The sequence below is a fragment of the Pseudochaenichthys georgianus genome, chromosome 4 (assembly GCF_902827115.2).
Source record: "Pseudochaenichthys georgianus chromosome 4, fPseGeo1.2, whole genome shotgun sequence".
Taxonomy (NCBI): domain Eukaryota; kingdom Metazoa; phylum Chordata; class Actinopteri; order Perciformes; family Channichthyidae; genus Pseudochaenichthys; species Pseudochaenichthys georgianus.
Window position 1 is genome coordinate 16,065,704 of NC_047506.1, and position 18,748 is coordinate 16,084,451.

At 42.7% G+C, this 18,748-nt stretch overlaps 1 protein-coding gene across 1 annotated transcript; it reads right to left on the bottom strand.

The window, feature by feature from the left end:
• Positions 1-1,113: 1,113 nt before the first annotated feature.
• On the bottom strand, positions 1,114-9,583 carry srek1ip1 (SREK1-interacting protein 1). Its single transcript, XM_034081083.2, has 5 exons — positions 9,426-9,583; positions 8,876-8,923; positions 7,988-8,134; positions 2,555-2,633; positions 1,114-2,266 (listed from the first exon to the last, which is right to left on the bottom strand). The coding sequence occupies exons 1-5, from the start codon at positions 9,436-9,438 to the stop codon at positions 2,035-2,037; spliced, it is 519 nt and encodes a 172-aa protein (XP_033936974.1). The 5' UTR covers positions 9,439-9,583; the 3' UTR covers positions 1,114-2,034.
• Positions 9,584-18,748: the final 9,165 nt, after the last annotated feature.

Genomic DNA, 18,748 nt, shown 5'->3' on the forward strand with positions numbered 1-18,748 from the left:
ATTCTCTCCAGATTCCTGTGGAGGTTTTCCTTCCTTTCCAAACGTGAGTGAAAACATGGGCTTGAGGTGTGTAATAAATTCCATCCTCTCCAACAGGAATCAGAAATCGCACAGTCCCCATTCCCAGAATCGTCCCCTACCTAAGCTGTCAGGAGCAGCTTAGTTTTGATGTGTATTTGATGAATCTGCCCTCTGGACCTCAAAAAGATAAGATAAGCATGCACGTGGCTTTCAGTTTGTTGCAGATGTTTAAACAGGTATCCTCTTCCCTAAGGCAAATTAAATTAATGGCGAGGGTATAAATCTGTTACACAGCCCCGATTGAATAAAACACAACGGCTTCCAAATATTCTTGGCTTGTAATATATGTGGCTCTTTATGCAGTTTCATGTCTTTGCGGTGATACTGAGAGCCTGGAATGGAAGCAATAATTAATGTAAATTGATGACTCATAAGGGTTACCTGCACCTGCGTTGACTTTTTGTACATATCTGTGTGGGTAGGGAAATATGTTATCGGCTAAAGCATACTTGGTTCGGAGTTGTTATACTTATGACAGGCGGTTCTCATCAAACATCCCCCTCCCCCAACATTTACTGTAAGTGAGATTTAAGGTGCCTTAGCCACCATCAGCAGCTTCTGTGTTTTCATAAAGGTCGGGGGAAATCAATCAAATGTCAGTAAGTATTGTTACTACAATATAGGATTCAGTCACTGAATATTAACACCATGACCACTAGGTGGAGTAAAAGAGAGATGCTGTGAGTTATTGTGGGGTTTTCTGTCAGACAATATTCTTTTGTATAACAATAAAAATAAGTTAAAAGACTAGCTTAGACATGTTCTGCCGTTTACATTCCAGTGTATCTCCTTTTTTGAAGAACTGTATAAAATGAGCTGAATGAGTTGTGATAAATAACAGACATCATTTTGTAGTCATTAAATTATAACTTGCTGAAATATGTTAATTGTACAAAGCCACAAGTTTTTTTCCCAGTGTTTTACAGTATAATGATTATTTTTGATCATTGTCCTTCTTCCCAATAGAAGGTATGTTGCTGCCCTCTGCAGGAAATAACTCGATCTGCTCCTTAACCATGGAAGATATCAAAATGTAATTATATAGTTTAATAATACGATTATGTATACAACCATATATATTTTTATTACAAAAAAAAATACACTTAATAGGGAGAACCACATTTGTCATTGTTTTACAGGAAATAAAGCTGCATAAAACAAGTTCAGTTAAGGACAGTTCCCAAAATCCACACGCATCAATGTTTTTGGAAATAACTTTGGAAGTCATTCTTTTTACATATTAACAGCAACCAACAACTTCTAAGAGTTTTATTGTTCTATACAGTCACCGAAGAAAACGTACAGTAATTAACTTTTCAGCAATTATACACTAGACAAATACAACTTTTTTATCTGTGATGTTGGGCAGTGATTCAACTGCTGGTGACAAAAAAATGAATTGAATGATTATTGTTTAAACTGAGTTTACGGCATTTTTACCCATAGCCATTTGAATCATGTCAAATCAGGTCTGACTTAAAAAAAAAATGTTGGTACAATTTCCAAAAGGAAGAAAATGTGTAAAAGAAAAGAAAACTAAAAGGACATCATCCAGAAGGTTTTTTACTAAAGGTATCCCAGCATTTCCTCTGACCTATAACTCTTAATAGGACATGATAACCAAACATTTTCAGTAATATAAATCACAGAAGACTGTACAGTGTGCTTTAAGATTTCTTTTAACGCTTGTCACTGTCAAATGAAGTCTGACAGAGGAAGGACAAGGAAACACTGTATAAAATCATGGTCCTTTGGGTTTCTACATGTTCTCCAAAATGCTTCAGAGAACCCAAAACAATTCCAGTCTCTAACTTATCATTTAAATACTTGCCTCTGTTATGGACACTGTATTTCACAAGATTAGGTGCATTTACAAAATGTCAGCAAAGAACCCTTTTTGTGGACTGAAGACATTTTTAGCTGAACCTCCAGACACCGCACAGTTCAGCTGCCTCAGTCAGTGTCAGAGGATTCACTGGTAGAAGAAGAAGAAGAGGAGGACGATGCTTCTTTCCTCTTCTTCTGTTTCTTTTTACTTTTCCCATGTTCCTTTTTGCTCTTCTTGCTTTTCTTCTTCTGGCTTTTCACTTTCTTTTTCTTTCCACTTTGCTCTTCATCAGATGAGGAGTAGGAAGTACTGCGTTTCTTCTTTTTCTTTGTTGCGTCATCACTCGAAGAGTTTGATCTTGTGGAAAAGTATAAAAAATGACAATGTTAACCAATTAAAATGAGCAATTAGTATGAAAGCATCTCAGATTTCTGAACAGTGTTAAAAATGATATCTTATTGATGGCTTATTTCACTGATTCATAAATACACAACTCATCACCAGAAAGAAAAAAAAGAGGTAAATGAATGCACTTTATAAAAGTTAAAATAGCTTCAAAGTCTGATGGCCACAACAATCAACAACAACAAACCAAACAAGTATTTAACAGTGATTTTTAGGGTCAGTGTGGACATTCGAAGTTACCTCTTTCTTGACTTTCGGTCGCTGCTCTTCTTCAGTTTGTGTCTTCCTTTTCTACCATCTTTGCTGTCATCATGGGAACCTACACACATTTGGAGACAAAATGGTTAATGCAATTTTACTGGAATACAAGCTTCTCATAAAAGGCGTGCAAGACATCTGGAAAATCTGGATTGAGACTTTAACCACTTCAACTCATTCACGTACTGTCACCAAAATCAATATGATAAGTAAGCAGAAGACCCAGCATCCCATATCCACTGATGTATTTGTGTTTATGAACTTTATTAGGGATGCTCCGATCGATCGGCCGCCGATATTCACTCTCTGCCGATCGATCGGTGCTCTCTATAAAGGCCGATCAGGAGAGCCGATCACATGACGTAAAATACGTGACACTTTTCTCTGTGGATCCGTGAGCTGCACGAGACGGATAGGGACCGGCTGTCAGGGGAGGGAGAGAGAGAGAGGGGGAGAGGAAAAGAGAGCACTTCCGCTCATTTTCCAAAGTTAATGTAAACTTGAATGATGTACTTCATTTGAATGTAATAATTATGTTGGCTGTTGTTTGTGGAAGCGCCAGTGAATGAGCCCCATTAACTGAGTTTTAAACATCACTTTAAATCAGCGTTTCTCAAAGTGTGGGGCGCAGAGATGTGATAGGTGGGTCGCGAATGGACGCGATGAACGGGAGATTATTATTTTTTAAATAAATGTTTTGGACCTCAGGCCGGAATCGAACCTTGGTCCTCGCGGGCGGTAGTGTTCTGTTACAGCCGGAGACTCGCAACGGGTGTTTGCGGTGGCGGATGCGGTACCGGCGCTGTGAAAGTCCACCTATGCCAGAGCCAGCAGCCCACCGCACGCACGCGGCACCTCACCACTTCATAATAAAGGAGTTTAACCGTGACACTTATATATATATACACAAAATATATACACAAAATATATTGAAAGTTAGAAACGGAGATGGTTAGATAAAATGTGCAAGATAACGTTTATGTATCATTTCTTTATTGCCGAAATGATGACATTTCATAACGGGATAAAATCAAAGTGAATGGCCTGCTGCTGCTGAATGCATGGGGCAAGTGACTGGAAAAAGTTTTAAAAGTTATTACATCGTTTCAGATAATAATAATAAATAATGATAATTCATTCTATTTAGGGGCGCCTTTCAAAGCACTCAAGGACACCTTACAATTCATAACATATTCTAAGGAAAGTTTTAAGACAGTACAAAGAATGCAGTCCGGGTGATGTTTGGGGTGCAGATAGAGCTGTCCAGAATGACACCAAGATGTTGTGTTTGTGCTCTTGATAAACCATTAAAACAGTAAAATACGTGTCTCCTGTGCACCAAAACATACCCATCTGTTATGGAAAAAGACAAAGTATTCTAAAAGTCATCTGAATACGTTCGGATTACTTTCAGAGCCATGTATTCAGTATTCAGTAACTGATTACATTTACAAAGTAACCCTCCCAACCCTGAGTATAGGACAGTGAAAAAATAAAAAAAACAGTTTAAAAGGGGAGTGATTAGTAAAATATGCATAAATAACTAGGTAACATAAGATAAGAATAAACAAGTTCAAAGGATTTGTTATTGGTTGATCATATTTTAAAGATGTTTGGATTATTGAAAAGTAGACAGCTCCCTTTCGTCTGAGTGTTGAGAGCTGTATCCATAAATTCATCTGGTGCTCAAATGCGGCTTTCACACCAGCGCTTTTCAGTTTCTAGCTCCGAGCGGGAGCTTTTCTGGTTCAGCTCCGGTTTTCCTTTTCAGCTCCCGCTCTGTTCACACCGCCCACTGGCGCCCCAGAGCTGCCCCTGCTGCGTCATGACGTCACCGTTTACATCGCTGATTTGCTCCCCAACGGCAGCTCACAACAACAACAACTGCGTCGGGTCGATGATCGTGTTGCTTTTAATCACACGAAGCCAGAATAAATTGAATAACGACTTCTCCAACCTTATACTTTGCTCCAGAGTGCCGTGGTTCATTGTTTATTAATGTGTTTCTGCAGCATTTACCGACCACTGCAGTGCTGGCTGCTCTTCCACAGGAGTTTATTCTCCCCGTTAGCTCCCGGTTAGCTCACACTGCAGCGGCCGCTCTAAAGTATTCACTGTCCGACTCACACAAGCAGCTGATGCATATCCCCAGTTCCCCTTAGCCTAAGTGAATGTGTGTCAGTCTGAATTGACACTGTTTGGTATCACAACGCTGTTATGAAAGTTTCTCTGGTATAAAACGGGTGATGTTAGCATAGCAACCGAAGCTAAACTGACTACTTGCATCCGATAGCTGCAATAATACAAAACAACACGTCTGCCTCTCTCTACAATGATCGATAACAGTGAACGGATGGTCAAAGTAAGGTACAAATAAACAGAATCACACGAAGCCTGGTTAGTGTTGCCTGACTTTATAAAGTGTGTTTATAGGCACTACTGCTTGTAGGCAGGCATAACAGTCGACCCATGTTCAGGGGAGGTGGGTTTAGTTTCCTGCAGGCCTCGACGTAAGCGACGTCGCCTCTTAGCTCCAAAGCTCTTGCCTCTGGACCGACAATTTTTTTGGAGCTGGAAATGAAGCGGATTCCGGAGCTAAGAGCCGACGCCGCTGCGGTGTGAACAGGAAAACCCGGCGCTTTTCAGGCTCTAGCTCCGAGCCGGAGCTGAAAAGGCGCTGGTGTGAAAGGGGCAACAGAGATTGATGTATTTCACTTCAACATTTAAAATAAAGCAGGTTCAAATAATTAAATTGCATACATGTTCTTTTAGTAAACACTGAAAACGGGTCCCACAGACCCAAACAGCACACAAAGGTTAAAGGTAAGCATATAATAATGTTAAAATGTGCTAAATATATACACTGCAAAAAACTAAAAAGAGAGGAGTAAAAGTAGCTCACGATAGGTGGGGCTTGAAAAGGCCCACCTGTTCAAAGTGGGGAATGGCAGAAAAAGTTTGAGAACCACTGCTTTAAATGGAAGATCCCCAGAGCCCCCGCCCACTCGATCGGCATCGGCCGATACTGATTCCAGCGATCATCCCCAAAATTAGCGATCGGAGCATCCCTAAACGTTATACATCAACCCCCAAGAACACCTTTGTGTAAGACTGCATATTGGTTTTACTCTTTCCCATAGTTTCTTAACCTGTTAAGCCCCAAGGTTGTTCACGACACTGTGTCTCAGGGGATCATAATATTTAAGAACCTATTAGTGTGTTATACCAGATGAACGGGAATAATCTCAGCTAACTGACGATACAAACCATTTTTACCAAAACAAAACACAAGTCTCATAAGAAGCATCTAAATGACCCCCCGAGCGAAAAATGCTAACCTATTACTGCACCGATAATCACTCCTAGCTCCCTTACTACTTATCCTAGGTGCACATCCAACACATCGTTTATGATCGCAAGGAGACACAGAATCTAACGCTGCCCACCTCAACACTGAAAGATACAAACTCGCGACGTTATCAAAAACGTACATCAAAACAAGTGGCGCTAGGTAGCCCACAACGCTAACATGGCTTACCTTCTTCTTTGACTGGTCTAAACTGGTCTTCAATGGCATTAAAACGATAAAAACGATGCTGTAGTTAATCCATAGCTTAATCCAATGTGTCTGTGTCCCCTTTGAATGATTTCTGATAATCCATAAGCAATAAAACAGCTTTTCCGTAGCTTTATATCAGAGCAGCGATATTTTCCCCCTCTGCTGCAAGCTAGCATGCGCAGAGACGACACTTTTTTTTTTTTTAACATGAGTGTGTGCAGGACGATTTCCCTTGGATTCTATTGGCTCCAACGGTCAGAAAGAGATGTCACATGTCAAAATCGAAGAAGGGGGGCAAGAGATAAGGAAAATCCACCCAAATGGCCCGAGAAGAGTTTTTTTTTGCTAAATCTGTCTAAAAAAATGGGACGGGTGGCGCAGTGGTCTGTGCATCTGATCATCAGATCAAGGGGGGTGCTGGGGAACTCCAGTTCGAAACCCGCTCCTGCCGCTACTGCGTCAGGCCGTTGTGTCCTTGGGCAAGACACTTCACCCGGATTTGCTCCTGTGGGTATTGTCCACAGTACATGTATAATACCAATGTGTACTTGTAAAAGCGCCTTGATGACTTCGAGGCGTGAAGATGGACGGTGTGGCGCAGTGCGCTGTGCAATGATCATCAGATCAAGTGGTGAAACCCGCCGCTGCTGCGTCTGTAAAGCCGTTGTGTCCTTGGGCAAGACACTTCACCTGAACTTGCTCCTGTGGGTATTGTCCACAGTACATGACCATTGCATGTATGATATGTGTAATGTGTATTTGTGAAGCGCTTTGAGCATCTGGAAAAGCGCTATAATAAATGTAAGGAATTATTATTATTAAAAAGGTCAAATATCCAGGGGTGCACATAACTTTTTTGCCCTGGTTCTCAAAGGAGCACCTGGAGATGTTGCTTGGTGCTCATCCTTAAAATGAAATAAACCGTAACTTTTGAGGGGGTCTTGACTTTATTTGCCAGACACACGGCACTGAACACACAGAGGTGAACACAGAACACACATGCAGAGGTGAACACAAGACAACATTAGCACGACCAGTAATCCTACAAGCTGTCATCACTACCCTCCTGACTGTTCTCCTCACTGTCTTCCTCTCTGTCAGACATGGTAGCTGATGATGTAGGCCTACTACTTTCTCTCTGGTTGAGTCTGCGATTAGCTGCTTGCACCCACAAGTCAACAGCTGGTTTTGGGTCGAAAGTCTCTGTTGTCATCTTAGACAAGTGGATGTAATCAAATAAGTATGTGAACATAACCAATAACCTACCATAGCCAATAACAAATTAATGTAACTTATTTTATTTGTGTTGTTCATTCATATCTTAAGGATATTTTTGGTTACTGTCCTATAGTATACATTGGAATGATTTAAAACCTGTTTATCCCAATAATTATAAAGGAGTGCCTTGGAAATATGTGTTTACATATCAATCTTGATACAGGGTACTTATTATATGTTGTACTTTGGATTCCTAAAGCTTTTAGTCTACTAACCCATCATCCAAGGTTAGTTTTCACTATAAGTACAACATATTTTTTGGACGGACACTATAATTTACAGTTTTTTACCATGTTCAATCTGAATTTTCTTTAAAATAAAAAACATCTATATTGATTCTGACTCTTCTACATCCAACTCACAGGTTTATCATTACTTTGAGAAAAAAGATTATTAATTTAACCCTTTTAGAAGGGAAGATGTGGTCATTTGTTCTGGGAATGTCATTTTCGAGCCTGAGACCTGAAACACAGGCTTGTGCCCTAACAGGTTTTAAAGACATAGATAAAATCAAATTCATAGTATTGTCGTTTTTTTTTTATTACATTACTGACTGTGTGAAAAACCTAGAGTGGTACCTTTGCTACGCCCAAGCTTCTCAGTGCGCTGAACAGGAACATCGTCTTCACTCTCCTCTTCGCTGCTGGTGCTGCTCACATCCAGGACAATGTCTTTCTGGGGGTCGACTCTGACAAAGTTTCGGCATTCAAAAGTCAAATGGCCCGCTGAAAAATGCATGTAAGAGAGAATAGATGAAGAACCATGAAAAGAACATCAGGATTATTGTATTGCTTATATTTTATAATAATAAAGCTTTATTTATATAGCACCTTTCATACAACACGTGCAGCTCAAAGTGCTTTACAAAATGACACATCACAAGTTCAAGCCAAACAAGAAGTTCCCCTCAGATTATTTGTTAACAACTTTAAAAGGAACATGCAGCAACATATACAATGTTATCAGGTTAATAGACACAAGGAGGTACTTTTAATTATAAAATGTATGATAATACAAATAAAATACATAATGGTTTCTCTCTGACAGATAAGACACAAAACAACTGAGTCGATGCAACAATATAAAATATAATATAAAACCCCATAAAACAAAGTGAACATATCATATTACAACAGAAAATACAAATACAAATGAAAAGATTAAAACCTATACAATATATAAAACAAAATAAAGGTAGGTAAATAATAAAGACTAAAATAACATTTAAAATGGGGGGTTACTAATAAAAAGCTAATCTAAAAAGATGTGTCTTTAGCTGTCGTTTAAAAATGTCCACTTATTAAATGTAACACGGCAACAGGAACAAATGAATTAGTGAATATAACTCTACTTTGACTCTAACAAGCCTATTGCACATTTAACTGGACTGAATAAAACTACTACAATATTCACACAAAAGCTTTTTGTATTGTATAATGGAATTTGTGTGTAAAAACTTTACTTACGATATCCACATTTCTTGCACCCAGCTCTGATGTTGTCCTTATTAGGGCCTGTGTGAAGATCAGTAATTAAAGTGTATTAGTGATCGAAGTTATTAAGTGCTAACTCAAGCTACACGCACACGTAAACGTCCAATAACACCTGTAAGAAAGGCGATATGTTAAGTGAATTTAAAACGATGTGACGTTGAATGGCTCTTCGTTCATTCCTAATACAACATACGCACTTGGAGTTTTGCTCAATATTTATACTGCGACAATTACATTAATGTTTTATCAACGATTGCACCAAGTTGTACATTATAGCCAAGTTAGCACAGCTTGTTGACGTGTAACAATGCAGATATAAAGTAACTCCTATATGCAAAAAGGTTACTCGTTGGATGGGGATTAGACATATTACATTTATTAAATGGTTGTTGTGTTAGCTTTAGGCTAACGTTAAGGTTAGCACGACTAATTTTGTTACATTTAGCTACATCCATTAGCTTGGCTGACTCAACTACTTAAGTTATACATCTATGTAAATATATAATATACATCTAACACTGACCTGTGGCAGCCATTGTGCTTTAAACGATAAAGCCGAAGAAATGAATGATGTTTTTAGAGCGCGAATACGCCAAATTGTCCACGAGTTTTCACTCAAAATAACGTCGTCCGGAAACATTTGTTCTAACAACTACTTAGGTTCCGGCTTCTTCTCCTTACTTCACTCGCGGCATGCAATATGAATGGTGTGCGTAAGACTGCCACCATCTGGCTGGGAGTTTAGAGCAGTAGATTGCAGTGGTCCTTTTTGAAGAGCTAAAAAACATATCACATCATCCACGGATCAACTAATCCTTCAATCAGCTGTTTTATCAGTGTTTCCATTCATTCATCTAATATTTTACAATGGAAATACTTTGTTCTCTTTTAAGTTTATGGCCTACTTTATTAATTAGGAATACTACTAACTGAACTTTGTGCAAGATTGTTGGGGGTGGCAGCTAAATAGTAGCCTACTTCTTGGTGTATTTCTTATGTTCATATTGGGATGGCTGCCAATAATAGAGCGATGCAATGTGCCAGGAAGTTTCGACCATTTCAAATATACTACATCCTACTGAGTGCAGGCCTACAATAACATCAGTTCTTTATGATCTTCCTTCATTGCTCTGACTCCTAATAAGTCCATGCATCACATTACCGTAGCCCATCAAAAAAAATGCTACACATTTTCAGAAACAATATTTGCCTCTGCTTATTTGGCTTCCCAGAAAAGCCAGTTGTGGTTTTTGTGAGGGGTTGATTAAACGCAACCAGAGTCAGACTGGCAGATGGAAAATGTCAACAGATGTGGGCCCCCAGACATTCCCTCATCATCATGTCTGTGACTGTGACACACACACACACACACACACACACACACACACACACACACACACACACACACACACACACACACACACACACACACACACACACACACACACACACACACACACACACACACACACACACACACACACACACACACACACACACACACACACACACACACACACACACACACACACACACACACACACACACACACACACACACACACACACACACACACACACACACTTGTCTTTAGATCATGCCATCTGTCTCATTGTTGGTTTTGACAAAATTATTTCTGGTATTCGGTCTATTTAAAATAAAAACTGATATTATTACATATAATAAGTATAAGTAAGTGTAATCAGTTGATGGCTCACGATAAGATGTTTCACAGCTCTGAAGTTCCACTCAGTCAGAGGACTTTGACCCAATGCATTTCACCTTATGTTGCCCCCTAAAATGCTTAAAGCATATGACCATACCCTATTTATTTGTTTCCAGTCACTGACCATACCAACATTATCTCATCTTTCATCGTGTTCGCATCAAAATATTTGGAATGATAACAGGAAGAACATATGTAAAGCATATTAGCACCATTGTTCCTTAATTACTTTATTTTAAGCCTTTCTTATCATACTGTATTTGATTAATCTTTCCTCTATTTGACCAAATGTATGATCTTTCTGAGAATCATTGTATTTTGACAGGGATATTTGCCAGTTGGGTTTTCCTATTATATTGATACTTTAGTTTTTAGTTTTATTTTCCCTCAAAATACTGTATTAATTAAGTGCAATATTTCAAACATATTGTTTCTTCAAGTACAGTTTCCTACCTTATACTTAAAAAGTATCCACCTTGGTAAGGGTTTCTCTCGGCGTTTAAAACAGAAACTTACTCAACAAACCTACCCATGTTTGCTGTTAAAGATTATTTTACAAGGCGTGAAAAGAGTTCAAAAGAGCGTGCTTTATCTCTGTGTCAGTTTATTGCCTCCGGTGAGAGATACAATCAGAGATTCTTTAAAATAACTCTTCATAAAACGGTGCAGAAACCAGATAAAAACAAGTTACTTCCTTGCTTAAGAGAAGTATGAAATTCAGCTTTCAACCACTGGAAGGTGCAAAAAACACAAAAACCTATGAAAGACAAGCAAAGGAAGAATGGACCAAAAAAGACAAATGACACAATATCTCATCTGCGTTCATAAAACTGCATAATACACACTCACCAGTTTATAACATCTGAAATAACATAACTCTGATAATAGTCAGTCTACACCAACACAGTGAAATATAAATACCACAAGTCTTAGCGACTAATTTACTGTATACATCACATTCACTTAACACAGTTTGAAGAGGTATCCCAGATGTCCTTTTACGAGTTTTACTCTTATAACCTGTGTTTTCACTCACACATGCCTCTGTCTAATACACCATAAACAATTTTTAACGTTTTATATAACCATTAAACACCATTTCAAATTATTTATCTTCAAAGCTTTATTGCATTTAATGTCTTAAAGTCACAATTTATGATCCAATTGTAAACAAAGGGTAACCACATGATTTGGATGTATAAGGATCGAAGTTCAGTCTTGTAAAACTTTTAACGGCATGTCATTTTACTGGCCTAAAGTGTAACTTGACTCTAATTTCTAGTCAGTTTGTTTATTATAAACGCATATTTACATTTTTTTTTTTTGTGTAGAAATGATGACTCCATTATTCTGGTAAGCTACTTTGTGACCCAAGTCCGTATTTAGAATCGTTGCCAACAAGAAAACACATTAATGCTGATTTGAGTCTGTGTTTCAAAGTTTTACAGTGATATATATATCTAATTTACATGGTCACAAATAATAGATCCTGTGAGGGGGGCCTTATTGGCAGCTGCTGACAGGCAGATGCACAAACTTGTCTCAATTTCTGCACACATATCAGAAAAAGCTCCCTAATATAAGATAAGACATGTGGTAAACATTCCTTTGTTGTAATTTGGATGCTATTTTCCTTTATCCTGAGCATCACTTCTACAGTGTATCCTGCATTTACCTCATAGTCTTACTTGATAGTAAAAATAGAGTCCTATTTGTAAGTAATTTTCTACAGAATAGACCAGTGAATCTCCAGTAAAAACTAATCACACTGCATTTGATAAGTTAGAATGCACCTCAGAGTTGATAAAAAAACAAACATTTCTACTTAAATGGCTAAATAGACATTAATAAGGCTGTACTGAGTGTTCCTATTTTTTTATCTGCAGACTTTTTCAATCAAAAAAGTTAAAAGAGTGATTGTTGTTAACAACAAAAACATCACAACATGACTTCTTAAAATGTGATTCATCGGGGCATGTCAAAGAGTCTGGAAACATTTCCTGACTGATGACGGATTTGAAAGACAGGATTGCAAAAGATTTCCAGGAACATCCCTTATATTGTTATTACTGTAAATTAGTCTGATTCTTCCTCTGGGAACACAGATGAGACTTTGATGTTGTTAAACCAAAAATAAAAATGCTTAAATGCAATGAACAAATGACTATAATAAGTAAAGGTGCAGAAACAGAATGATAGCTTTTGTCCCTTTACGGAATTCTTGAAATTCTTCAATTGAGAAGAATAATAGCCTATACACGCCAAAATCTACTAATTGCAAAATGGCTTTAATAAAGTTATACTAGTGTGTTTATGAGCAAAAAATATTGTTTGCCAACTTCCAGATTCATTATTCACATCGTTGTGCACAAACATCCATCAAAGACATGGCTTCAAACAGAGGCCTCGATCAAAGTGCTCTGGTAGTGCGTTTAACCTTTTTCCCAGCCCTAATGTTGTTGTCACCAAGTTGCATGTTACCAACAAGCATCTGGAGAATTGGGATTTAGGCTAGCAGGATGTTTTGGAGTGGGGAACATTTCCCACAGTAAGAGCACAGTGTTCTTGGCCAAGATGTTAAGACCCTTTGTACTCTTGCATCCACATCAATTATCATGAGAAGTTAAACTCCCATTAGAGATTCATGAAACAATACTAGGAGTCTACATAAATGCTTATGACTCTGTAACCCTATAGGTTTCAGCGGTGCTTCGAGGTAAATGTTAAAACACTTAAGTTGAGAATGTTAGCATGTTAACATTTGATAATTAGCAATAAAGACAAACTACATTTAATACTGATGGAAATATTATTAAGTTTGCATTTAGTATTAGTGAGTTAGATAAAAAGTAGGGCTGTCACACGATTACAAATTTTAATCAGATTAATCACAGCTTAAGAATTAATTAAACATGATTAATCACCATTCGAACTATGTCCAAAATATGCCATTTCTTTATGTATATTGTTGTGGGAATGGAAAGATAAATGAAAGAAGGCGGATATATCCATTTAACATACAGTATCTATGTTTATTATAACATTTTTCTGCGTGTCAAAATGAAAGACAGCCCACACACCTATCAATCATCAAACCGTGGGGTCTTAATTCATTACGTGTTGATTTTAATCAACGGGGGAGTACTTCAGGAAAGTCGACAGGGGGGGGGGTGGGGCGCGCTAGTGGAGTACTTCGTGACCACAGAGTGTGAACGTTGTGATCAGCTGTTTTAGCGCAGTTCTCCAGTGAAGGGGGGGAGTCTATAGGTTACTTACGTAACCCCAGTCCATGTAACATGAAGTGAGATGTCTCACTATGGGATGCGCCTCATCGCGGAGCAAACAGAAGCATCAATCTCATTACGCCAATCCTGTTTGGCTGGTGATCTTGACGTCAGCGTCAGGGGAAATCACCCCCTATAAGTAGCTTGCGCCACAACGCATGCGGCATTCAAAATAAGCACCTCTTCTTGCTTCACCATAGCAAGGAGGGCCGTCTGGTGAGACATCTCACTTCATGTTACTCTGAAACCTGGGGTTACGTAAGTAACCTATAGTTCTCATTCATAACACTCCGTTCGATGTCTCACTATGGGATATTGTAGCTCCTGTATTGCCAGACGAGCTTATCTCGAAAATCACCGATCAACCCAAATTTAACAGGTAGAGTCCCGACTCAACAAGGGGCCCAGCACTGCTCGGGCCACGCTTGGAGCGGAGACGTCTAGCCTGTAAAAGCGGACAAAAGTGAGCGGCGAGGACTAGCTCGCCGCTGCACAGATGTCTTGGATGGAAACACCCTTGAACAAAGCCCAGGATGTAGCCAGGCCCCGAGTCGAGTGAGCCCGCAGACCCGAAGGTGCTTGCAAATTCTGACTCATATAGGCCAAAGCAATTGCCTCCACAATCCAGTGGGAGAGCCGTTGCTTAGTAACAGGCTTGCCCTTGTGAGGGTTAGCCCAGGACACGAAGAGTTGGTCATTAAGACGAAGCTCCTTTGATCTGTCCATATATGTGTGTAAAGCCCGGACTGGACACAACAGATCCTGCTGCTGCTCCCCGGAGGAAACCAGCGGCGGAGGAAATGCCTCAATGTCAATTGGGGTACACGAACCAACCACCTTTGGTGTAAAGGCAGGGTTGGGCTTCAACAACACTCTCGTTTGCCCTGGGGCGAAAAGAGTGCATGAGGGATGTACAGACAGTGCATGAATATCGCTGACCCGCTTGACGGATGCCAGGGCCAGTAACTGTCTTGATTGACAGATGTTTCATGTTAGCTCCTTCCAGGGGTTCAAATGGGGTCATTTTGAGCCCATTTTAAACCACTGCCAGGTCCCATAAGGGCACCAGCGACCTGGAGACAGGGAGGAGCCTGCGAGCTCCCTTCATAAAATGGCAGACCAAAGGATGTTGGCTAGCCGTCTTACCCTCAAAGCCCACATGGCATGCAGCAATAGCAGCCAGGTACACCTTGATCGTGGAGAAAGCTCTGTGTTTATCGATCAAGTCCTGTAGAGATGATAAAATCACCCACGACAGGACATTGAAAAGAGATGTGTCCTTCTTGAAGGCACCACTCCTCAAACACCCTCCACTTACAGTCGTAAAGAGACCTGGTGGAGGAAGCTCTCGCACTCTGAATAGTGTTTATCACCTTCTGAGGGAGTCCCACTGTATTCAGATTGTACTACTCACGGGTCAGGCCCATAGTGCCCCGCGCTATGGGCGTGGGTGAAGGATCGCCCCCCCCCGCCTGAGACAATCTGTCCCTGCGTGGTGGGGGCTGCCATGGCTGCCCGCACAACAGCTGATATATCTCCGCCAGCCCGTACGTTGCGGGCTAGGGCGGAAACATCAGAGAAAGTGTGTGGCGTTGTTCCTTCACTCTGGCCAGAGTTGGGGGTAACAGAGCCAGGGGTGGGAACGCGTACAGAGGACCCGGAGGTCAATCGTGTACGAGTGCGTCCCCGCCTAACAGTGCGTTTAAATCGTGCATTAAAGAGAACAGCTGTCATTGAGCATTTTTTCTTTGTGCGAACAGATTTAACGCGGCTCCGCCGTAACGCACCCACAGCGGACTCACAATCCTTGGATGTGGAGTCCAGTCTGCATAGAGTGGTGCACCTCTGGACAGTAGTTCTGTCCCAAGGTGCATCACTCCCGGTACCTGTGTCGCTCTCAGAGAGAGGAGACGTCTGCCGCTCCAAGGGATCAGTTTGTGTGCCAGTGTGTGTGACTGGAGACAACGCAACCTCCCTTGGCGGTTCATACACGATATCGTGTTATCTGTCCTCACGAGGACATGGTGTCCTCTGAGAGAAGGCAGGAAGCGCTTTAGGGTGGGGAACACCGCTAAAAGCTCCGGGTAATTTACGTGCGCCCGCTGGAGGTCTCTGCTCTAGAGTCTAGACCTCTCACCGGGCGACCTTCGTAAATACCCTATCAGCCTGTCTGACATGCGTCCGTGGTGACCACCTTCCGTGAAAGGACAGCACCCGTAGGCGCGTCCCGCACTAGAAAAGTCGGGTGTAGTGCCACTACGCATTACATAATAACCAATACTCTCCGCACGCCGTGGCGCGGGGGTTTAGTTTCATTATGAGACCCATGTTGAGCGGGTGCTTTACGAGGACATTTGTCTGCTCGGCGGGCATTATAGATAAAACCCTTCTTTCTAGGAGAGAGAGAGCGATCCTCTCTCTCCTGAATATGGGTTGACTCTCTCTGGGCTTGTGAAAACAGATAATGTGTAACTGTTTAGAGAAACCCAGGCAGATGTCGTGAGTATCTCCTGCTGTATGCTCCTTAGAGCCAGCTGAGATGTCACGCTTACGGCTCCAGCCGGCACTGCGCATGCGCGTGACGGTGGTGCCCTTACAGCTCCAGCCGGCACTGCGCATGCGTGTGACGGTGGAGCCTTCACGACCCCAGCCGGCACTGCGCATGCGCGTGACGGTGGTGCCCTTAAAGCCCCAGCCGGCACTGCGTGTGCGCGTGGCGGTGGTGCCTTCACAGACACGTCAATAATCCGCCCTTTTGAGAGATGCCGTAGCTGCTCTTAAAAGGGGAAAAGATTGGCGGGTTGTTTATTGGTTTTATTGATTTTCTTTTCATCTTTTTGAGCTGCGCCCTCGGCCTGGATGCGTCAGCGGCAAATGTTTTATGACAGAGGAATCAATCAACGTGTGACATGTGTTTGTGCGGACTTGAGGATGGTGTTTAGGCATCTCTCGAGGCGGCGGGAACACATTCACGGAGGGAAGAAGGAGGGGCTGTCACGCCGCTCGCTTCTTCTTCCTCAACTGCTGACAATTTCTAGGCCAGCTTGCCCTTGTTTCCAGCCTGGGCTGGGGACTCGGGGTGGGCTGCTGCCTCTGCGTCTTCGGTGCTTTAAACCGAGCAGAGTTCGAGGCAGCTTGGGCAGAGGACTGCTGCTGCGAAAGCAGCGGCTGGACCCTTCGAGGGAGGCAGAGGTGTAGTGCCTCGTCCTCCCTCTTTTTCGTCTCACACCTCCTTTGCATGGAGTCGAGAGCGGAGCCGAAAATTCCCTCGGGAACGATGGGCATATCCAGCACATCCTCCTTTTCCCGGTCTGGGAGAGTGGTGAGGTTGAGGCATCTCGCTCTTTCCTGCACCACCATGATCCCCATTACCTTGCCCGTGGCCTGGACAGCGCAGCGTTGGACACGGAGACAAATGTCCGTGACCGCTGCCATCTCGTCCAGAGTGGCTGCCCCCGGGTTACCCGACAGGTCCTCGCAGAGCTCCGCTTGGTAGGCGGTTAGCAGCGAGGACACATTCAGGGCCCTGGCGGACAATGCTGCAGCTTTGTAGGACTTTTCAGTCATTGCTGACTGGAAACGGTCCGACTTTGCGTGGGGTTCCTGCTTGGTGACGGGCCCACCTTTGGTAGAAGGTGAGCCGCTACCAGCGGTTCCATGGGCGGCATGCGGAGCAGGCCGAGCTTCTCCATTCCGTCGCAGTCTAGGGAGGAGGCACCCTGGATTGGGACCTTGTTGCTGAAGGGCCGGTCTCTCCACGAGACCGACACTTCATCCAACATTTCCGGGAAGACCGGGAGGAGTTGCCTCTTTTTGCCCGCTGCTTGGGGAAGGTGTTTCCCCTCGTAGCGGGACCTGGAGGTCTCCTTGGCCATTTCAGGCCACGGAACGTTGAGTCTGACCGCAGCGAGTTTGCACACGGCCTGCAGGTCCATGCTCAGAACGGGCGAAGCTGGTGCGCTATCGCCCGGGAGAGCAGCACTTGCCTCAGGCTTTGCAGCCTGAGCCGGTGACATGAAGGTGTCCTCTTCCTGTTCATCCGATTCGGACAGGAGGAACGCCAAGGCGTCCTCCTCTTCGTCCTCCTCTTCGTCCTCCTCTTCGTCCTCCTCGTAGTCCAGCCCGAGGACATCCTCCGCGGGTGAGACCATGGTGAGGTCTAACCGGGAGCCCCATCTTGGTGGAGCGCGGGAAACCGTTCCCGTGTGTCTTGCGGTCACCGGGTCCCGGCCTGCCAGGGCGCGGGATTACGGTTCTATAGCCATAGCAGATAGTGAGACCCAGACCGACACGGAGGGGGTTTCACTCTCTGTGGCGGATGCCCCCATGTCTTGACTGCCGGCCGGCGGGTCCGTGGACATGGGGGGGTCCTGGGGGGGGTTGTCGATCGCGCCTCGGGCGTGTTCCAGCCCGAGGCAGGACGAACAGACCTGTCGAGCCACCGAGTTCCTGACTCCTCTGGTGTGAGGCAGAGGGACGTCCATCTTGGTCGCCTCGTGGCGTGGAGAGGGCCCGCTCTCGACAAGTGGGACGGGAGAAAAAGGTATTACCACCTTGTCCTTAATCCGGAGAAAAAGGACGGTGTGGGTCTTTTATTCCCGGAGAATACTGACTGGTGTGGCAGTATGCTCCTTTTTAATCCTTTTCCCCTCCGTGGAGAAGAGAAAAGAAAAAACTTCCTCGCTACCGTGGTGTCGGTAGAGAGGGAGCGAGCTAGCAACAGGTGTGCTGCTAGCTTAAAAAAATCGGACCTACCTTACTTTCCCGGGAAGAGAAGGGCGAGGTCGATTTGAAATACTAACAGCGTTAGTACTACCGTCTTCCTGCGAAGCAGAA

Bases quoted from the DNA above. Each gene is read 5' to 3' on its own strand.
- srek1ip1 (XM_034081083.2), bottom strand. The intron at 2,634-7,987 runs GTACCACTCTAG...AAATGTGTGTAG, and splicing joins GAAGCTTGGGCGTAGCAAAG to GTTCCCATGATGACAGCAAA. The intron at 2,267-2,554 runs GTAACTTCGAAT...CTTTTCCACAAG, and splicing joins GACCGAAAGTCAAGAAAGAG to ATCAAACTCTTCGAGTGATG.